Source organism: Oryctolagus cuniculus, chromosome 16 (assembly GCF_051225735.1).
Source record: "Oryctolagus cuniculus isolate XC-2025 breed Fujian yellow rabbit chromosome 16, ASM5122573v1, whole genome shotgun sequence".
In the NCBI taxonomy this organism is placed as follows: Eukaryota; Metazoa; Chordata; class Mammalia; order Lagomorpha; family Leporidae; genus Oryctolagus; species Oryctolagus cuniculus.
In genome coordinates this window covers 48,612,741-48,635,190 of record NC_142882.1, presented here as the reverse complement: position 1 = coordinate 48,635,190, position 22,450 = coordinate 48,612,741, and the positions used below count along the sequence as shown (strand labels likewise).

Sequence of the window (22,450 nt, the reverse complement as noted above, 5' to 3'; positions counted from 1 at the left end):
GTCCTACCTGGGGAGCAAGTGCACTGTGACTACTGTTGTTCTTTTAACAATTAACACTCTTTTTTTTATGACGTCAGTGATCACAGGGTGGTTCTTTTAAATAGTATTTTTCCTCCAGTTTTTCTTTTCTAGACATTAAAAACTCTTCCTTGTCTTCTTCCCAAAACATCTTTAGGATTTTTGCCAAGTTTCAAATTTAGTAAATATTCCTAGTTTCTTGAGATTTGGTTCAAATAGTAAGACAAAAGAAGGGGCGATCTTTGTACACTGATTCTTGGAGGAAAAAGATCATGGGTTATGCATAAGCAAAACAAGTGTTTTGTTAAGGGCATACTGAGAGGATCCTCCCAAATACAACAGGTAGTAGACTTCTCTTTCCTCACTCACTCCCATAAAGACTGACTCATACATCTCTAGCTAAAGTTCAAAAAAATCCCATTTCGGACTGCATTGGACTCTGGGTACAGAGTTTAACTGGAGGAAAACCCAGGGGAATGACTGTGGTTAGTACTTTTTGTGTCTGGTGGACCAGCCCTGACTTCTTTGGTCAGAGTTCTCCTTCCTTCCTTCCATCTTTCTAGTCAAAGACTTTCTTCCCTATGTTAGCTTACCTTGTTTTCATAGGAAAAAAAAAAAAAAAACTATGGATGTAGTACTATGAGAGGCGTGTGTGTGTGTGTGTGTGTGTGCACTTGTGGGAAAGGATTTTTTTTTTCTTTTGGGAGATAGGGAGTGGCTACTGGAAGCAACCACAGAAACTATGTGGCCAGGGAAAGAACCTATCAGGATACTTTTCAGAATGTGGTTCTCAGTATGTGTTTTCCAGAACCAAAATATCAACACCATTTGGCAGCTCTGTAAGGAATAGAATTTGTTGGGCATAACCACAGACCTAAGGGATTGGAATCCCTGAAGTGGGTACAACAGGCTAGGCTTGATCAAACTTCCCAGGTGATGCTGGTATCACAGAGGTTTAGAACCAGTTCCTTGAAGGACAGCTGGGATACTTGGAGAAAAAAGAGCAGTCCACAAAGAGCCTCAGCTAATGAATCTTCTGAGATGCTATGACCCCTCAGGATCACAGCTGCCGAAGAAACCATTATTAAGTCTTATGTGGTTATGGACTTGTAATTGTATTTCCTTGGGACATAACTATTTTTTTTACGTCAGGGTTTATTTGCCTCAAAGGAATTCTTGTATAAATTATTTTTGCCCTATTCACTGCAAGAAATGAACAAATGTAAGTAGATTTCTAATTTGGTTTTTCATTTAAAATGTCCTTTACCTTTTAAAAAATATACATTGAAACAGTTTGGCTCATTTGATTTTGATTTGTTAAATTGTGCTGAAAAGCTTGGTTTTCCTGCCTCCAGGTTTTGACTACCTGTGGTGTGCTAAGGACTTTCCATTTTGGACATTCTATTTGGCAAAATCAACCACAGAATTCTGAAGAACTTCCAGGAAACTGGAGGCCTCAGTGCAATTTGCATATCGTATAATTCAAGTTTTCACTCAGTCTTTCAATGTAGTTTCCTCTAAAGATAAAAATTGCTATTGCATCAGCAGATTGGTTTTTAAACTATTCCTGTTAAGATAGAGTTTTGCATTTGTTTATTCACTGTAACTGGGAAAATCGGCTTCCCACCTTTCCTTTCTTTCTTTCCTTTTCCTTTTTCTTCCTCTACTCTCCCTCCTTCCTCTCCTCTCTCCTCTCCTTTTCCCTGCCTTGCCCTCCCTTCCCTTCCTTTTCCTTCTCTTCCTTTCCCATCTTATAATTCTCCCTGTTTTATGCCAGAAGTCTTTTGATTTCTTTTTTTTTTTGAAATCAAATCAAATTATATTAACAAAAGGTCAAGAATTTGGAGAAAGAATAAGACCTGTGGTCAACACACCAAAGACAACAAGAACTCAGCTTCAGCATAGGAGAAACGTGAACTGGAAGGTGAAGCAGTCTCAGGATGTGCCATTGTGAACCATGAGTCTGGGACAGGGTATGCACAAAGCATCCCGAGCTATAGGCTATAAGCAGTGGTTATGGTATGAATGAATTATTGTTTTCTAGGTCATTCTCCTATTTGATGCTTTGGGCTATTTATGTCCCGTTACCAATTAAAAAATAAAAAATGAAAGAAAGTTACAAACACACATATATGTAACATGCTGTGAATCTTTTGGAACAGCATTCTAAGGATTTGGGGGAGGACTTTTGGATATGTAACATTTGGCTTTCCAATCCCCAGACAAGAACATCTATTTATCCAGATTTCTACTGACATCATTTTTGTTGTTTTACTATGTACATTTTTAGGGATTAGCAATGCATTCCCAGGTTTATTTGTTGGTATTTTTTCAGCATCTGAGCGTTTTTCAGGGACTTCTAGCAAACAGTTTAGGATATCTGCTCTAGCATCCTGTCAGATGTAGAGAATGAAGGTAGAACATTTTTACATGCTGTTTTCTCTTTAAGCATGAATGGCCATTTCAAGTTTGTTTTCTCTGCCAACTTGCACATGTATGTTACAAAAACGAAGTACATCTATTTACTTTGTAGGTGGGAAAATGTTAATCCATGAAAGAGCCCATTTTTGCTCAGGAAGAATTGCAAAAAGTATATCTGAAGGAAACTTGGCTGACATGGACTCCCCAAAGCTCTCAAAAAGTTGTGATATTACAGGTACAGCAGTGTATAACTATTGCAATTTTTCATTTAAGTAAATCTATCACCAGTATGCACTGAAAATCTACCTCCAAAGAGTGCTACCAGAGACTAAATGGATTCTGAAGTCACAGCATTATCATAGAAATATTTACAGATTACTAAATAATATATGCAAAGTAAACTAGCACAGCTATAGATTATAATACATATTATAGAGGAAAAGGTTCACTAACAAATGAGTGGTATATGCAGTAAATATAATGATTTTGAAGGTTTAAAGATCTCTGAAGATTGGAATGGCCTACAAAATCTGAAAAATTTAAAGAAAAGTGTGGATTGAGAAAAGTGCCACTTTAATTTTTCACAATGTGCATTTTAATTTTTAATATATATCAGTTATAACTCATTTCACTCAGGATGATGCCACAAAATTCAAGCAAGAAGGACCAAGAATTTGCTTGAATTTTTTTTCTGTACAACTTCTGACAATGTAATTGTCCAGTTTGGCTCTCATTTTCCCAACAGCAGTACCAGCCTCACACAGTCCAGAGAGTCATTCCTAATATTTCCTCAGAAGTGATCCTGGAGGAGTTGCTCTAAACATAAATACATATATACAGAAATACAGAAATTGTTATACTAGAAATATGAATATTTTAATATTTTACTAATTCTTAAAGCAGCCATTTTCCAAAGTAATGTTGCCATTTCTCCAGGTGAGACCAATTCTTTCCACTTGCAAGCCTGAAAAACTCAATAAATTCCTTCAGGCAGTAAATCCAATGGTAATCTATGGCGTCAATGTTCATTTTCATGAAATGTTCATTTTTCATGAAAAAGTCAATATTATTAAAATTATCAATACACATTTATCAAAAAATAATCTATTAATGATGACTGTCTAATTTAGCATAGATTTTCAAAGTTATTTTAGCAGTTTATGGGTATATTTGTTTTTTTCACAAATTAAATATTATCTAAAAAGATACACACTAAAATAATATTCTAGGTGTAATGAGAAAACTATCTTTAGAAATATCTGTAAATTGACTCAAGTGTTCTATTTGTTCAGAAATTTGCTTCTGTGAAAATAAAGCATAAATAAGGCCTAAATGGGTCATTTTCAAATAAATGTGTACAATATATTATTATTTTAAGTGGGTGCGCCTTTATCCCGGTAATTAAGAACTGTTTTGGAGGCGCGCTTCCCATTCTGGGGTGCCTTGCTTTGGACTGGGGCTCCAGCTCCTCACCCCAGTTCCCTGCTAATGCACATCCTGGGAGGCAGCAGTGATATAGCTGAATTCCTGTCACCCACTTGAGAGATCTGAATTGAATTCCTGGCTCTTGGCTTTGGCTCAGTCTCAAACCCACTATTGTAGCCATTTGGGGTATAAACTACCAAATAGGAATTCTCTGTGTGTCTTTCTCTCTGAATCACTGTCAAGTAAACAAATAAAACAGATGACTAAAGAAAAATAAAGGGGCAGGGGCGTGTCCCATGATTTGAATTCACCTAAAAATGGAAAAATGGTGTACTATATTTGAAAATGATATAATTAATATCATTCATCGTTTATTAAAGTTATGGTCATGATGTCCTAAGACAAAATATCATTATTTATTGTCAAAATAACCTATAGTAAAATTTCTCTTTCTTCAATATGTTTAAATTTGACCAAATATTTATAGTAGCTAGTGTACCGAAGATCAAAAGGCAAATGAAAAGTAAGACATGGATTTTTAAGCTTTGGGAAAAATTAATTGTGGTTATGTCTCAGTATGACACTTCATCTGCTGTTTATTTCTGTTTCTGTTTAAATACCAAGAATGCCAAGACCCAGGCACACTTCCTGCTTGGCCAGTTCCTGTTGCCCTTCAAGACAAGAATGTCTGTAGAGCTACAAATCCATTCTGGAGCAAACTGTCTGCTTCTAACCCATTTTTGGATGACATCACACACCTGAGAAGCAGCCAGAAGAGAGATAATATTTCCATCTTGAAGGAAGATCCCTTTCTCTTTTTTAGAGAAACAGAACCTGAAAATTCTTTTGATTCCTCTGGTGATGAACTCGATGTGCATCGGTTGCTGAAGAAGCCTTCCTGCAGGAGAGCCGGGAGATCGAAAAGTGTTTCAGAACTTCTGGATGTTTTAGATGACACAGTGCACGCTCCTCAGAGTTTAAATAACTCCCACCAGATCCTGGTTCAAGACTTAGAATGGCTGCAAGACGATCGCGAGGCTTACAAGATGGCCTGGTTAAGTCAACGGCAGCTGGCCCGCTCTTGCCTGGATTTGGATACCATCAACCAGAGTCCTGGATGGGCCCAAACACAAGTAGCAGAGACCACTCTGGTGTGCAGATTAACCCACCAAGGGGGGTCAGTGCAGCTGCCTGAATCGGACATCAGCGTCCACGTGCCCCAAGGTCATGTCCCTGCGGGAGAATTCCAAGAGGTGGCTCTCAGGGCTTTCCTGGACCCCCCACAAATTCTTAACCATGGCCTGTCCTGCACTGTGAGCCCACTGCTGGAAATCACATTAAGCAACCTGAACACGAGAGAAGCCATTTTGCTGGAGATGAAAATTGGGGCTGAAGTAAGACAAGATCCTCTCAGCCAAGTCATGACCAAAATGGCGTGTTTACGAAGCCTGGCTAAAGAGGGCCCTTTTGACGTGTTAGACAACTGCTACGTGTATAAAGACACCGTCCAAGTGAAGCTCATCAACTTGAGTCAGGTGATGTATCTAGTGGTGGTTGCCCAGACTAAAGCTCTCCAGTCCCCCGCTGCCACCATCTGGGACTATATTCACAAAACCACCTCGATTGGCATCTATGGGCCCAAATACATACATCCCAGTTTCACTGCTGTTTTCACAGTCTGTGGACACAATTACCTGCCAGGAAAGCTTACAATCCCTGACATCAAGAAGGGTGGTAAAAACACATCTCCGGTTGTGTTTCATCTCTGGGGGAAGCATTCCTTCGTTCTTGATAAGCCCCAAGATCTAAGTATTTCTGTTGTTTCGTGTGATCCTGATTTTGAAGTTAAGGTAGAAGGAGAAAAGAAAGAAATCAAGAAAAAGCAGTTGAAAGCAGGTGAAGTAGTTCATCAACAGTTTTTATTTTCTATAGTTGAACCCAGAGAGATGCACTTGTTTGCTTTTCGTGTTCAGTTGGACACACCTGATGGCAGTCCAGTCGCAGAGTTCAGTATTACTACACCTGATCCAGCCCCAAACCTAAAAAGACTCTCAAATATGTCAGCTTATTCACAGAATGAGAAGGAAATCAAGTCTGCTTCTTTATTACCGACAGTGCTTGTTAAATATCCCAAATTTCAAGATAGAAATTTGAATTTTACCAACTATGGGGTAGCCATGAAGACTGTGCTACGACAAATCAAGATTGACTACCTTCTGGAATATTTCAAAGGGGACACAATAGCTCTCCTTGGAGAAGGAAAGATAAAAGCCATTGGACAGTCCAAAGTGAAAGAATGGTATGTGGGAGTCCTCAGAGGGAAGATTGGACTTGTGCATTGCAAAAATGTCAAAGTAATTCCGAAGGAGCAGGTGATGGCTTTATCAGATACCGTCTTTACAACCAAGAATCTTCTTGAACAGATTTCCCTGCCATTCAAAAAACTGACTTATATCTACTCGGTTGTGTTGACCTTGGTGACGGAAAAAATTTATGACTGGAGAGTTTTAGCTGATGTCCTGGGTTACTCCCATCTGGCACTGGAAGATTTTGATCGAATGCATACAGACAAAGAATCAGAAAAGGTTTCCTGTGTTGTAAAGATGTTAAAGGAAGATTGCCATGAAGAGAGAACTACAAGGAAGTTTCTTTATGAACTCACTCTGGTGAGTATTACTTGTCTACAGTAATTTATTCACCAGTGGGAACTTTATTAACACGATTTCTAAGCAAACATATGAGAGAAAAAATAAGAAAAAAGTAGTCTCAAATAAATTGAAACCATATTGCATGCAATATAGAGCTTTTTCCTATAAGATAATGTAATTAGCTTGTTTGAATCAAGATTCCATTGTGATTTTCCAAGAAAACAGGCCTCCAAGGATCATCTCGTTAAAGGAAGAGGAAAAGTTCTCTTTGTGCTGGTCCTAACAGTTGAGAGATGTCTTCTTTTCCTCTCTTAAATGTTCTGCCAGCTCTTGAAATATCAGAGGCACTGCACTACATGAAAGTAAACACAAGTAAACTTAGAGGCTGGCACTGTGGTGTAGCGGATTAAGCTGCTGCCTGCAGTGCCGGCGTCCCATATGGGCACCGGTTCGAGTTCCGGCTACTCCACTTCCAATACAGCTCTCTGCCATGACCTGCAAAAGCAGTGGAAGATAGCCCTGCACTCATGTAGGAGACAGGGAAGTAGTTCCAGGCTCCTGGCTTTGGATCAGCACAGCTGTGGTCGCTGTGGCCATCTAGGGAGTGAAGCAGTGGATGGAAGATCTCTCTCTCTCTCTCTGCCTCTGCCTCTCTGTAACTCTGCCTTTCAAATAAATAAACACATCTTTAAAAAAAAAAGAAGAGTAAACTTAAACAAAACTGACAGCTGACAGCCATTGCTAGAAGCCAACTTTCACCTTTTCTTTTTTGGTTAAAAGTACATAAAATCAGTGTTTCTTTAGCAATTTGTATTCTTCTCCCGTATGCCGTGCCTCACAGCCTAAGCAATGATATTAGAGATTGTCTTCCTCATCCTCACTTTTTAAAAAGTTTTATTTATTTTATTTGAAAGGCAGAGTTAGAGAGAGAGAGAGGCAGAGAGAGACTCTTCCATCTACTCATTCACTCCCCAAATGTCCACAAACAATGGTTCTAGCCAAATGAAAGCCAGGAGCCAGAAATTCCATTTGGATCTGCCACATGGGTGTCAGGTTCCAAAGTAATTGAGCCATCATCTTCTACCTCAAGAGCGTGCATTAACTGGAACCAGGATCAGAAGCAACAGGTGGGAGCTGATTGCAGCCCTGGAATCTGGGATGCAGGGGTGTGTAGCAGCAGCTCAACCCACTGCACTACAATGCCCGCCACAACAGAATTCTTTTTCATTAAAGCAAGGAACTGGACAACACAGTGAGAAAACCACTCTGCAATTTACTAAAAGCACCTTCCTGGCCCTGCAGTCTCAGGGTTTCTTCTCACTAAGGTCATACATGTGTGGTATAGATATATGGCTCAGTGTAGTCCATATTTTGTAACCAGAGGTATTCCTTGTAATTATAACTCCTCATGGACTTTAATAATTGCTTTACTTAATCACTTGTATTTGCTTAGTATTTTATATTGGTAGATAAAACTTTTAAGTATTAATTAATGAAGGGGCTGTCAAATACATTTTATTTGAACAGAGAAGAGGTACACCTTGATATCATCATATCATTTAAAAATGTACTTAAGGCAAAACAAGAAGTTACAGACTTCTTTGAAATATGCAAGAAAAGTGGCCAAGTTCAGAAGCCTGATAAAGGCAGAAAGCAAGTGCGATGGCTTTCTGTTTTGCATTGCAGAAAGCTAAGTGTTTTATAGTCACAATCCTGTGGGTTACACTTAGCAGAACTGTGTTATATTTTGACTTCATATTTTACGAACATCAATATCCTTGCTCAACGTTGAAGGAACATTTTGCTTTTATGCACTAGGCATGATTCTGGAAGGTTTTAAATCACATTTTTGGGAGAAATAAAATAATGTTTACCATCACCAGTGTGATCACTTGTAGCTGATCCTCTAATAAAGCAAGGAATTATTTTTGTAAATGAATTATCAACCTTGAGTTGATAAATTATAGACTGTCAGAATCATGGAATACCTTTGGAAGAGTTGACTTCAACTTCCTTTTTACAATGAAAGATTTTAAGACAAATGTTAGTTAAGTGGTTTATCTAAAAATCCTATAATTAGTCACTGAGTTATTCCTAAATATCCCCCAGTTCTGGTTTAGCTATGTACACTGCAGTTGGCATGTTGAATTTGCTTAAAAATAAACAAAATTTTTGAGTTTTAGGAAACTCAATTAGGGGACAGCATTGTGGCACAGTGGGTTAAGGTGTGTCCCTGAAATGCCAACATCCCATAGCTGAGTGCCTGTTTGAGTCCTGGCTGCTCTACTTCCTACCCAGTTCCTTGTTAATGCACGTAGGAAGGCAATAGCAGATGAGCCAATACTTGGATGCCTGCCACCCAGTTGGGAGACTTGAATGGAGTTCCTGGCTACTGCCTTTGATCTGCTCTTCCACCTGCTGAAGCACCCAAGTGGGGAGTGAACCATTACCTGGAAGATGTCTTTGTACATCTCTCCTTTTCTATCATTCTGCCTTTCAAATAATATATAAACTTAAAAAAAAACTCAATTATATGTGTGGTGAATAAAATGGAATCAAATTCTAGGATATGTAGTAAAATTTTTTTAATTTCTAAGAAAAAGACCAGATGAGTTGCTTGTAATATGACACATAATTCTTGTGGCAGGCTCTGCTGAAGATGGATTGCCAAGGGCTAGTGGCACATCTTGTCCAAGAGGCTATCCTTCTGACATCAGCTGTCAAGCTTGGAAAGGCCTGGAGGGAACTAGCTGAAAAGCTGGTACGACTCACGAAGCAACAAGTGGAGGCCTACGAAATTCCTCACCGAGGGAAAGCTGGAGACGTGTGTGCGGAGGTAAGGTTTTGGTCTATCAGATTCATTAGTGAAAAGCTGTAGAGCAAATAAAGCTAATGCAATCCAGCCTGAAACCAATCATGGATTAATTAGAGGCGTGCACAAGAAGATCCAATAACTTAAGTCAGTGTCCCTGTAACCCATCAAAACTATCTGAAATAGACATACATCATTAGAAAGCATTGAGAGCCCTTATGATATAATTGTATCAGTATGTATCTGAGTCAGTAAGGAGGTAGGACTAGGAACTTGAGGCATAGAGCAGGTAACTTTTGAAGAGAAGTGGTAAAACCAAGTCAGGACAAGGAAGAAAGATATAATATCAAGTATTTCTCATCCTCAAGTACAGAGCACATCATTTGTGATCATTCATGCTCTGTGATAAGAAACAGTAAGAGAGTGGATGTTGTGGGACCTCTGGCCATGTTACCTGAATTAAAATACCCGAGAGGAGCTACTTAGGAAGGAAGAAGGTTTATTTTATTTTACAGTTTTACAGGTTCACAGTTCAAGATCAGGCTGATATCAGATGAGAGAAAACCATGTGGAGGTGATGATCACATGGCAAACCAGAAAGAAGAGACACACAGAGCACAGTCGTCCTCCATGCCCATGTGTCATTCCCACAAAAAGTCATGGTTTAGTCATGGCCTTCACCCAACAGTCTGATCCAATCCAAGCACTTCCCAATGGCCTCATCTTCAGACACTAAAACTAGATCAGACTTTTACCCTAATCCATCAACCATTAACATGAATCCATTAACATCACACTTCGGGATTTCAGCAGCTTCATGACTTTGGGGAGCCAAATGTTGTTCAAACCTTAATAGAGACATCAAGAGCTTCCTTAGCTCTTTCACCATTCTGCATATAAGAACTATAGACAACATCAGCAGAATGACCACACTTCTTTTTTTTTTTTTTTTTTTTGACAGGCAGAGTGGACAGTGAGAGAGAGAGACAGAGAGAAAGGTCTTCCTTTGCCGTTGGTTCACCCTCCAATGGCCGCCGCGGCCGGCGTGCTGTGGCCGGCGCACCGTGCTGATCAGATGGCAGGAGCCAGGAGCCAGGTGCTTTTCCTGGTCTCCCATGGGGTGCAGGGCCCAAGCACCTGGGCCATCCTCCACTGCACTCCCTGGCCACAGCAGAGAGCTGGCCTGGAAGAGGGGCAACCGGGACAGAATCCGGCGCCCCAACCGGGACTAGAACCTGGTGTGCCAGCACCGCTAGGCGGAGGATTAGCCTAGTGAGCCGTGGCGCAGGCCGACCACACTTCTTACAAAGTGAATATTTGCTGTGCAAATGCAGTCTTTTTTTTTAGACTTATTTTTTGTTTATTTGAAAAACAGAGTGACAGAGAGGGGGAGAGACAGAGCAAGAAAGAGATTTCCCATGTGCCAAATGGCTGCCCGGGTCTGCAAGGGCCTGTGAGGCTGAAGCCAGAAACCTGAAACTCCATCCTGGTTTCCCATGTGGATGGCAGGGGCCCATATATTTGAGTCATCTTCCACTGCTTTCCCAGGTGCACTAGCAGGGCCCTGGATCAGTAGTGGAGCTGTCAGGACTCAAACTGGCACTCCAATGGTATGCTGGCATCATAGGCAGTGGTTTAACCTGCAGTGCCATCATGCCAACGCTGCAAATGCTGTTTTTACCACTATTAAAACATATGTATGCTGTTGGCAGCAGTTAGACAAACTTTTTTTTCAAGATTACAATAAAGAAATGTGAGTACATATTTATTGAGTTAAATAAAATATTGCCTTGATGAGCACATATGAAATGTTCTATCTCTTTGACAAAGGTTTATACATTTTCAAGATATTTAAGTTTAAGAAAATATTTTTCTCTCACATTGGATGGGAGCAGAAGCCATGTTCTCCGCCTCCCTTTTGGGCATCGATTTGGATCTTAATTATTTGAGGAATCTTTGTCTCTTTAAGGCTGCCATTCCACCTGGGCATCCAGGACGAAGCTGTGAAAAGTGGGGTGAAGGCAGGTGAAACCTCAGTGTCTGCTCCCTGGCTTCTGGGTCCCTGGAGCCTGTGTCTCCAGCAAGTGTTCCTCCAGGAGAGCCGCCAGGGACCGAGGACGTAGTTCTCATCGTAGAACAAACACTCTTACCTCCATAAGCGAAGACAGCATCCCACTTGCCAGTGAGCAAAACACAGCAACCAGCACACAAGTGTGAGCTGAAAGACGAGAAGTCTTAGGAGGGGAAAAAGAACGCAGTTACTAGGGAGGTGCTGCTCTGACTCTTAGGTTTCCATTAACTGATGAAAAAGTTGACTGAGTGAAAGCAGAACTTTCTTCCTTTTGCCTTAGCTGGGCTGTTTTTCAAAGTTCATTTGGAGTTATCAGGAGTTGTTTATTCGGTCAGCCTCTTAAGCATCTGGCTTCTCTCTCATTGTGGTTGTTTACAGTTTGTCTTCCTCCAAATCTTGATGGAGACTAACAAACACCCTGCTTTTCCATTGTTTACTTTTGGACAACCCTAAGCATAAATGACTAAGTCTATGCCTGCGGCTGCTAAGTACTCAGAGGCAAAAAGGAAAGCCCCTAGACTGTCTTCCTTGGAGCCATGGTCCCATTTACTGAGATTAACACGAACACGCATCACTCTGATCCATGTTATTAAATACTTCTAAAAATCCAGGCTCAGGGGGCTGGTTCCGTGGATTCCACTGATGCTTCCGACTCTGGCAATGTCAGAGTGCCAGAGTGCCTGTTTTAACCTGGCTTCTGATCCAGCTTCCTGCTAATGTGCTTGGGAGGTAGCAGGTGATGCCTCAAGGTCATGGATCCCTGCCACCCATGTGGGAGACCAGGATGGAGTTCCAGGCTCCTGCCTTCAGCCTGGTCCAGCTCTGGTTGTTGCAGCCATTTGGGAGGGCGGGGAAAGGGTAAACCAGCATATGGTAGATATTTCATTGTTCTCTGTCATCCTGCCTTTCAAATAAACAAAATAAATTATTTACAAAAATATAAAATTCCAGTCTCTATCAGCCTATAGCCCTTCAAGAGAGCTATAGGAATCTACACCTATGAGGCCACTTCCACAAAAGGGTCAATGAATGCTAATTTACATCACCCTGCAAATAAACATATGGCTATGCAAGTTTTCTTTGGAAGGAGATGATTCTTAAACATGACCAATAAGCTGCATAGCTGACTTCATAGCACACTGAGGTTAGTTTTGGGTGGTGGGTGGAGCACAGGGAGGAAATCACTAATATTTTTTTTTTCTTGTGGCACTGGGTCAGGGAGATGCTATGCCCAGCAGCTCTTGTGCTTGCTTGCTTGCTTTTTCCTTCCTTCCTTCCTTCCTTCCTTCCTTCCTTCCTTCCTTCCTTCCTTCCTTCCTTCCTTCCTTCCTTCTTTTTTTCTTTCTTTCTCTCTCTCTCTCTCTTTTTCTCACTTTCTCTCTCTCTTTCTAATATTTTATTTATTTATTTGAGGGGTAGAATTACAGACAGAGAGAGAGAGACAGAGACAGAGACAGAAAGAAAGGTCTTCCTTCCGTTGGTTCACTCCCTAGATGGCCACAGCGGCCAGAGCTGTGCCGATCCGAAGCCAGGAGCCAAGTGCTTCTTCCCGGTCTGCCATGCAGGTGCAGGGGCCCAAGCATTTGAGTCATTTTGTACGGCCACAGCAGAGAGCTGGATTGGAAGAGGAGCAGCCGGGACTAGAACCAGCACCTGTATGGGATGCTGGTGTCTCAGGTGGAGGATTAACCTACTGTGCCATGGCGCCGGCCCCAAGCTATTTTTTTCTGCGCATGCCTTCCTTGGAGGTATCCTGTGCCCACTGCATGTACCAGGGCCTTTGGGCAGGCTCTTCCCTCATTTTCTCTCCTTTTCAACTTCTTTTACTTCCCTTTCTTCTATTTTATTGCGTTACAGACAGTTATGTAGCATTTAGTCCATTCCAAGCACTGCCCTGGGAATATTATAAAAATTAACTTATTTGGTCACAGCAAAAGCTCACAGGACAGGCACGAATATTATCTAAGATGTGGGGGTGCTGAGAAACTGGCCTCCCTGAAAAGAAAGTCCTGGAACCAAGAGTAGAGCACAGACCCCCAACTCCATGGTTCCACGTCCTTCAAGCTTTGTGCTCTGCCCACCAAGGCAAAGCCACAGACAATGAGGTGGTCAGGGCTGGGGTCTCCCACAACTCCTTTCACTTTTCCTTTGTTCTCTTTCTTAGCCAGCTTATGGCACTACTGAAAGCGGTCCAGACATCTTTATCATGCCTCAAATTGATTAAAGAAGGGAAGACATCAATAGTACGTGTGACATGCTTTCCTTGAACACTTGAGTATTTCTTACTCTCTTCTAAAGAGGAGAAAAAGCTTTACTTAGGAGAGTTCTGCGAATGCTGCTTTTTAAGAGGCCATCTCTGTGAATTTTGCTTTTAGGAATATTACTCAACCTCCCTAACAATATCCTACACTAAAGCAAAACTACAAAGCTTGGAACTGATAATAAGCAAAATGGACTTTTCAGGGTGTCCTTTGAAAAACACACACTTATGCTAGACAAATTTTTGTCTGTGAAATATTCATTGAGGGTTTTGGAAAGTATCTAGAAATGTTAATTTAAAAATAGAAATCGGTAAAGTGTAGAGATGTCACTCATTGTTTTCAAGTTGGGTACTGCTGGGAGAAGCCGGATGTTTCAGAGCTAAGATACTCACAGGTGGCTTTCTTCCTTAGCCTTTGGCACCAGTGATTCCTCTCCCCCCTCTCCACCAGTCTCCTTCCTGATAACAAAGATTGTGCTCTTTCCATCTTCTTCATTAAGACCCTTTTTTCACCAAGGACACTGACTGCTCATTCGTTTTGAAGAATGCCTTAAACCATGGGCTCTACCTCAACCCTGGGCACCTTTAATTCTGCTGGGGATGATTTCTTATCTGACTTATCAGAGCTGACCATGCTCCCCAGGGACATCGCATGAGCTCCACCATCCTAATAGTGGTATTCTCCTGCCTCAGAAATCTCTTGTCTAGAGAATTATAACTGGAAAAGTGAATTTTGAGTCTTTTTAAAAAGTTTTATTTATTTTAGAGGTAAAGAGATGCATAGAAAGGCAGTTAGAGAAAGCACAACTCCCATCTGCTGGTTCACTTTGCAAATGCCCACAAAGCCAGGGCTGGTTAGGCCAAAGCCAAAGTTAGGAGCTGAGAACTTCATCAAAGTCTCCCATGTGGATGGCAAGAACTCAATTCCTTGAGCCACCATCAGTACTCCCAGGATCTGCACTGAGAGGAACCATGGAGAGTTCATCGCTGAACCCAGGCACTCTGCCCTGGGATATAAATGTCTGAACTTCAAAGCCAAAAGCCCACTTCCAGTCTCTCTTGTTTCCACGTATTTGCTGCATAGCTAATTTTGTCTTCTACACACATCTTTGTTCTTCCTTATACTTGGATTCACTTTTGGAGTGCTCAGAGCACTTTATTCTTAGTCTAGATTAAAAATAAAAAAGTAGGTGATCCTTGAACAGCCAATTTGATTTATTTTTCCTAAGTGAATCAGGAATTCTAGAATTTTTCCTACTTGTTTAGTATCTTTCCTCTGTATCCTTGCCTTCAGTATTTTATTCAAATATGCACTTACATTTTCTGGATCCATCTGTTTTCAGCACAAACAAGAAACAGAAGGAAATTCAAACAGATTTTTTTCTATAAGACCAAGTTTTATTTTGGTTTGGGAAGCAGAATAATTTGTTAATATTTGAATTGTTATAATGTTTTAAAGAAGCATGTGATTATATGAAAATTGATAATAGTCACAAATTTTTGCTTATTGAGCGTCAACAAAATATTACAAGCATTTTCTTTGTAATATATCATTTGTTTTGATTATCTTTTAATTTTAAAGATTTATTTTATTTACTTGAAAGGCAGAGTTAAAGAAAGAGAGAGTGTGAGAGAGGCAAAGAGAGAGCTCTTCCATTCGCTGGTTCACTTTCCAAATAGCCACATGCCCGGGTCTGGGCCTATCAGAAGGCAGGAGCCAGGAGCTTTATCTGGGTCTCCCATGTGGGTGCAGGAGCTCAAGCATTTGGGCTGTCCTTCACTGCTTTCTCAGGCCATTAGCTGGGAACTGGATCTGAAGCGGAGCAGCCAGGACTCGAACCATGCCCACATGGGATGCTGGTGTCACAGGAAGTGGCTCTACCTGCTACACCACCATGCCTGCTCATTTGACAAACTTTTTAAGGAGGACATTATAACCATCCACTTTTTATAAGTGTGCAAACTGGAGGTGAAGTTATGTACTTTATCCAGCATTACATGGCTAAGTGACAGAGCCAGGAGGTGAAACCATTCCAGTTTGTTTTACACCCAGTCCAAACCCCTATGCCACAACTGATGACAAGTCCTTTCAGAACTAGACAATTAAGTAACCAAAGTGGGCAAGTGCAATCAAGAGACATAGCCCAGTCTTCAAGGGTGGGTAGCATGTGAGTGGATTTCAGCTTCTGAACAAGAACACACTTACAGAGACCACTGAGAAGACTCAAGCTGATGGCAGGGACGCAACCACTTGAGCCCTCACTGCTGCCTCTCAGGGTTTACACTGGCAGGAACCTGGAATCAGACTCAAACCTGGGTGCTCTGATATGGGAACAGATGTTCCGATCAGCAGCTTAACCACTGTGCCAAAGGCCTACCTCACTTGACTTTTCTAGAAACATATATATGCATACATATACATGTATATGCATACATGCATACATGCATATACATTTGTGTTAATGCATATAGGTAAAATGATGAGATGAATTATCTTACACATCAGCTTTTTGGAGGATCAAATCAGATAGAAATCAGTACACAAAATTTTGAAATTTATGGGAAAAAAATGCTTTTCATATACAGGCACCAAGCACATGTTATCTACTGTTGTGAAGAGGAGGAAGAGGAGAAAGTGAATTTGGCAACTGTATGCTACTGAGTAATTTAGAAAAGGGAATAAAATGCAATAACCTTTTAATAACATGGCTGAGGGTAGCTGGAGAAAGAATGTAGGTGAGGAAAAAGCTGCAATGATTTCCAGACTTCTCTTGTGAGAGACTAGCTGAATGCTAATGCATGGAAAAGTACAGAAAAAGTCATGGCTAATCAGCTTCTCTTTATGGGCTTAACAACTTTTAATTTTCCTTGGAAAATGCCTCTTGTCAGAGATTAAATGAACGTCCTTGGACTGTTAGGATTTTCTGTCTTAGATGGCAGTTCTTGGATTCTGCTTACAGGAATATTGAATTGTTCTGTGTTAGGGCCTGGCTGAGTTCTAGCCTTGGTACTTAAATCTTAGGTTTGTGTTTCGTTTGCAGTGAGAAACATTTACAGATTCTTAAATGACAATATTACATGGATATTCATCTACCAGTTGTAAAGTCTTCACTGTTGAAACTAGAGATTGTTGCCTTGATATTTAGATTCCCATAGTCTACTTTGTACAATTCTGTTTGTTGCAGTCTTTAACTGCAAAAAGGGACTTCATTTTTTAAATCTCTCTCTCTCTCTCTCTCTCACACACACACACACACACACACACACAAAAGAAAGCCCTTAAAATACCACAGTGAAATTCCTGAGGGTAATACATTGTATTCCTATGATCTTCAGTTTAATTCTATATTATGTGTTTCTCTACCAGGCTGAAAATCAAATAGAAATATTGATCATATTAGGTTAATATTTTAGAGATTTTTTAATGAACATAGAAGACATGTAGACAGGATACTAATTGATGTAAGGGTTTCTTTATCAAGGTTTATTGTTGGGGGGTACATAAACCATGAAGAATTTCAGAAAAGCAAAGCCCAGCTGAGAAAATAGCCTAAATCAACATGTATTAAACTACGTAATAATGAAACTTACCTGTAGCAATAAGTTAGTGAAATGACTCTGTAATTTATTGCTATGTGACCTGAATTCTTTTCCTGAATATTTGACTTTGGTTTTGTTACTTAACTTCAAATCTAACCACACTTATCATTAATTGAACATCTAGTGTATGCCAGGAACTTTTATATCTGTTACTGTGTATACATAACAATATGTCTATGACATTCAATATGCTCTAAATCCCCCTACCCAACTTGACAGAAAGGGAAAGTAAGAAACCAGAGGAATTTTGTAGATCACCCAAGATCCTGTAGATAGAAATGAAGAGTAGAGAATGAAAGCCAGCTTCTAAACAGAGTTCTTGCCATTCTCTTTTCCTTCAGTTGTTGTAAAGTTTACATTTAAAACCTGTATTGGAGAAACTCAGTTCTTTAAGCTCTGATGTTCAGATGTCTTCTGGAAGTGAGGGTGCTGCTGCTACTTGTGGTGTGATGATTAAAGGGTAGTGAGGAATCCTGCTGAGTAGGAATTGGTAAGAATGGCTTTGACACACACACACCCCACCCCCCCGCCTCCCCAGGCATCCCTGGAGAGTTAGATGTTTTGAGCAGAAGCACTACCAGGGAGAAGGTACTCTCTCTTCCTCTGGTTCATGCTTAAGTCCTGAAGTTCCAAGTGGCCATCCCCACAGCAAACTTAGCTGGCTGTGCCCTAATGGACTTTTCTTTCCAAGAGGGTCACACACTTAACCAAACACCATTTCATTTTTGAGAAAATATGGACCTCCTGTTATGCTGGTATTATTTCTCTTTTGAAGATAATGTCAACCTTGTTTTCAAAAATATTTGTATACTTACCAATTACAGGTGATGTAAAACCTACCTGTATACTGTAAATGATATACTAAAGACAGAGTACACATAAGAATCATTAACAAGTCAAGCTTGCCTTAATACTTCTTCAGCTAATGGTACTTAAAATGAAATGTTGTTTCTATAATTCTATGAGGAATGTAGGTGGGTTATTAATCCTTTAATGTGGCAAAATGTAATTATCCAAAGGTAGTTAAAATCAATTACATTCTTTTTACTATTCAAATTTTATGAGCTAAAAAAGACATAGAATGCTATGCTCAAATCTAAATTGCCTTTCTTCATGTTGCATTTCATTATCTAGTGTGTTATCTAATGAGTTTTATTGGCTCCTGGAAATAAGCATTCTAAATTTAGAAAGCTTTATAATTTTATCTCTATTCCTATTTAATTTTCTCTGGCATTCTACTTATTACACTTTACATTGCTCCCTTACCTTTTCTTTGTCCTCTGCTATAGAGAAGATAACCCAAAGAAAAGGCATATTCCTTCCACACAAATGCTGGCACGTTGGAATACTGTTCAACTTGATGTATTGAGTATTTCCTGATCCTGATATTCCTTATATAAAGAGATCAAAGCACATGGATGAGAAATCAACAGCTCATTTTTTTTCTCAGTCTCATGATTTCTATTCAAGGATGAGCTGATAACCCCATGAGGTTAACATTAAAAAAAAATCCAAGCATAGAGTTTCAGAATGCAGCCTCTGCATCAAACATTTGGATAGAAATGAGGAGGCTCAGAGAATGCGTTTTGTCGCAAAGAATAATTCAACAGAAACAAACCCTCAGGAAGATGCTTTTCTTCCGATTTGTCATAGCATGAGCACGGAGTTTCTGCACATTTTCCCTTAATCATAACATAGGGCTGGAATGGAAGGACTATTTTAAAAACACTGAGTTGATAAAAGACAACACACAACTGGAAGAGGTCTTGGCGGCCCGCAGCTCATTTCCAGCTTTCCAGCTCTTGGAGGACTTAACTTAGGCCAGCCCAGAAAGAAAATTATTTATTCTACCTATTGTATTTCTTTAAACATTTCCAGGGAGAATGACTTCATTTTCTCTGTGATGAATTACAAAATGCAGACTCCTTTGTGACCTCATGGAGCATGTATCTGTGGACATAATTCCACAGGAACTATAGTTAATTGAGATACATGAATTACCTCTTGTGGAAGTGCCTTTGATAACATATATTCATGTAGTAAAAAAACCAGACTGAAACAAGGTCATAAGAAATGCTGATGAAATAAAAGTGTAAGTTTTTAAAGACTTGAATCCAAATGTCAAATATCTAAAAAAGAACTCATTAGACTCTCTATTGCATTGATGAAAGCTGGCTGGACTTTTATCAGGCTTTGCTGAGGTAGAAAAATTTCTATTTATTGCACCTGTTAGAGATTTGCTTATTAAGGGAAAAACTAGTTCTTGAAATTTAGTATTTTTATCAGTGTACTAAGTATATAATTATTGACATATGGTTTTGATTCTGTTCCTTCTCAATTTCTCTTGATACTGGATTCTCACATCAGGTGCCCTGACTCCATAATGATTTTAACATCCTTCTGTGTTTATACTTCTGCCTGGAGGAAGTTAAGCTTTTATTTCTTGGCTGTTTCATATATGCCACCTCTTTAATCCTCAAAAATCCTACATTCTCTCTCTGAAAAAGGAAGGATTCAAGCAAAACTCCTTTTTCCGTTGTCAAATATTAATTTTTACAGATTATTTTTCTTTTTGAAAATACTTTTGTTTCTTCTTGCTGCTGCCATTGCTGCTGTCTCTATTCTTTTCACACTCGAATTCCAGATGTGCCCCACTTGTTCTGTGGTTTCCATTTCTGTGGCTCCTACTCACACCTGTAGCATGCCCGCCACTACTTCTCCAAAGTTACCAAACGCCTACAAATTGCCAGATCCTGACCTTTCTACAGTATTCTTCATATTGCCACATCACTGGCTGTGACAGGTAATGAGAAAGGTGACAATAGCAGGATCTCTTCCTGGCTTGCTGGTGAGTGTCTATTAACCATGTCTCTAAGGGAGAAAATGTCTGGTTAATAGTTTTTAGTCTTCTCCATGGAGTAGATGCTTCCAACACTGATGGTTTTAAGCTAGTACATGGTGTAACTGCACCTGACATGGGAGGGTAGATGAACGACAACTCTGGGCTTTGTGTGAGTTGGTGCCAGCAAGTCACAGGGTGTCCTCCTTAGGAGGCTCTCAGCACTTGGCTTTTGCAACCTGCAGCGCACTGATTCACTGTCCATCACTCTGATTCTATTTCTCTCCATCCTAACCTTGTGCCCATTTCATACCCATACCCACTAATAGTAGACCTACCTGAGGGCTGCAGTTTTATTCCATGTACTCTCTTCCTTCATATTTTTCTCTATCGGCATGTCTTTCACCCTCATATAGCATGAGTGATGCTAAACCCTCACTGTTCCTTTGATATCATTTATTCATCCCAAATTCTTATCAGGTGCCCTTACCTCCATTAACTCACACCCACCAAGACTGAAACTGGCCTCCTAGGGACAGGCATTTAGCCCAGCCTGAGGCTGACCCAGCGCTCACTGTCAATGCAGGCAGCTGGGGAGTGAACCAGTTTATGGGAGCTTGCTTTATCTGTCTGTCTGTCTCTCTTGCCCTCAAATAAAAATATAGCAATAAACAAACTAGGCTCCTTATTCTGTACCTGCCAAAAAGCACCCTTCCTACATATACTACCAAAAAAAATTTTTTAGTATGCATAGCTCATGGTTTTATTTTTGAAAACGTGTCTTTTTTTTAACTTTTATTTAATGAATATAAATTTCCAAAGTACATCTTATGGATTACAATGGCTTCCCCCCCCATAACTTCCCTCCCACCCGCAACCCTCCCCTTTCCCTCTCCCTCTCCCCTTCCATTCACATCGATTCATTTTCAATTCTCTTTATATACAGAAGATCAGTTTAGCATATATTAAGTAAAGATTTCCACAGTTTGCACCCACATAGAAACACAAAGTGAAAAATACTGTTTGAGTACTAGTTATAACATTAAATCACAATGTACTGCACATTAAGGACAGAGATCCTACATGAGGAGTAAGTGCACAGTGACTCCTGTTGTTGACTTAACAAATTGACTCTCTTGTTTAGGGCATCAGTAATCACCCTAGGCTCTTGTCATGTGTTGCCAAGGCTATAGAAGCCTTTTGAGTTCACCGACTCTGATCATATTAGACAAGGTCATAGTCAAAGTGGAAGTTCTCTCCTCCCTTCAGATGACCTGTTCTTTCCACTGGGATCTCACTTGCGGAGATCTTTCATTTAGGTCGTTGTTGTTGTTGTGTGTTTTTTTGTTTTGTTTTGTTTTTTGCCAGAGTGTCTTGGCTTTCCATGCCTGAAATACTCTCATGGGCTTTTCAGCCAGATCCACGTGTCTTAAGGGCTGATTCTGAGGCCAGAGTGCTGTTTAGGACATCTGCCATTCTATGGGTCTGCTGTGTATCTCACTTCCCATGTTGGATCGTTCTCTCCCTTTTTAATTCTATCAATGCAAACTATATTCCAGACACTTTATGAGATGCCAGATGAACATTCAAGACTCAGAAAGTGTTATCCATGTTTAATAGATTTAAAAAATTTTGAAGCTCACATAACTTGACTAGTTTACTCAAATTGGTACATTTGATAGTCATGGAACTCAGATAAGGACACAGCACTTTGATGCCAAAGCTTATCTTCCTTTACAGCACAGCACCGATGCCCCTTGGTCATCAGAACAATCTCTTCTTTATCTTATACTCATGAAAAACATGCAAAGGGATTGTCTATGTGGTTGCTCCTTATGCAGGGTGGCCCTGGACTCCCCATGGGAAACTGCTAGGGTAGCATTTGGGTTAGTGGTGAAGACACAGTTTGGAACATCTGCATTCCATACTGGAGCGCCTGGATTCAAGTCCACTCTCTGTTCCTGACTGCAACTTCCTGCTATTTTGCACCCTGGGAGGCAGCAGGTGATGACTTAAGTGTCTGGGTCCCTGACATCCACATGGGAGTTTCAGATTGAGTTCTCAGCTCCTGGTTTTGACTTAGCCCAATCCTGCCTGTTGCAGGCATTTGAGAAGTATACAGATGGGTAGGAGATTTCTCTATCTCTCAAACCCCCCACCCCCATCTGTCTCTTTCTATGTGTCTCTCTGCTTTTCAAATTAATAAAAATAAACATTTAAAACAAAATAATTCATACAAGCAATTTTTAAGTTTTTCCTAATTACCAAGTCTTGTCTATTCACCCCTTGAGGTAATGTTTGTACAATATCTGTCTCCCTTCTTTGCCACAAATTTCTAAAAGAAAGATTCACACTA

General features: G+C 40.2%; 1 protein-coding gene across 10 annotated transcripts in view; it reads left to right on the top strand.

Moving 5' to 3' along the window:
* The window catches only part of MACC1 (MET transcriptional regulator MACC1), an 81,592-nt gene that overhangs the window by 55,555 nt on the left and 3,587 nt on the right, over window positions 1–22,450 (top strand). For 7 of the 10 annotated variants that reach the window (XM_008261503.5, XM_008261504.5, XM_089315348.1 and 4 more), the window contains 3 exons: window positions 2,552–2,674; window positions 4,489–6,530; window positions 9,160–9,348. In XM_008261503.5, coding sequence (XP_008259725.3) covers window positions 2,560–2,674; window positions 4,489–6,530; window positions 9,160–9,348 — 2,346 coding nt within the window. In that variant the 5' untranslated portion in view covers window positions 2,552–2,559. Of the gene's footprint in view, window positions 1–2,551; window positions 2,675–4,488; window positions 6,531–9,159; window positions 9,349–13,559; window positions 13,635–22,450 lie in introns of those variants that run through there. The other 3 variants (XM_051852796.3, XM_089315350.1, XM_089315349.1) reach the window with 3 other exon arrangements.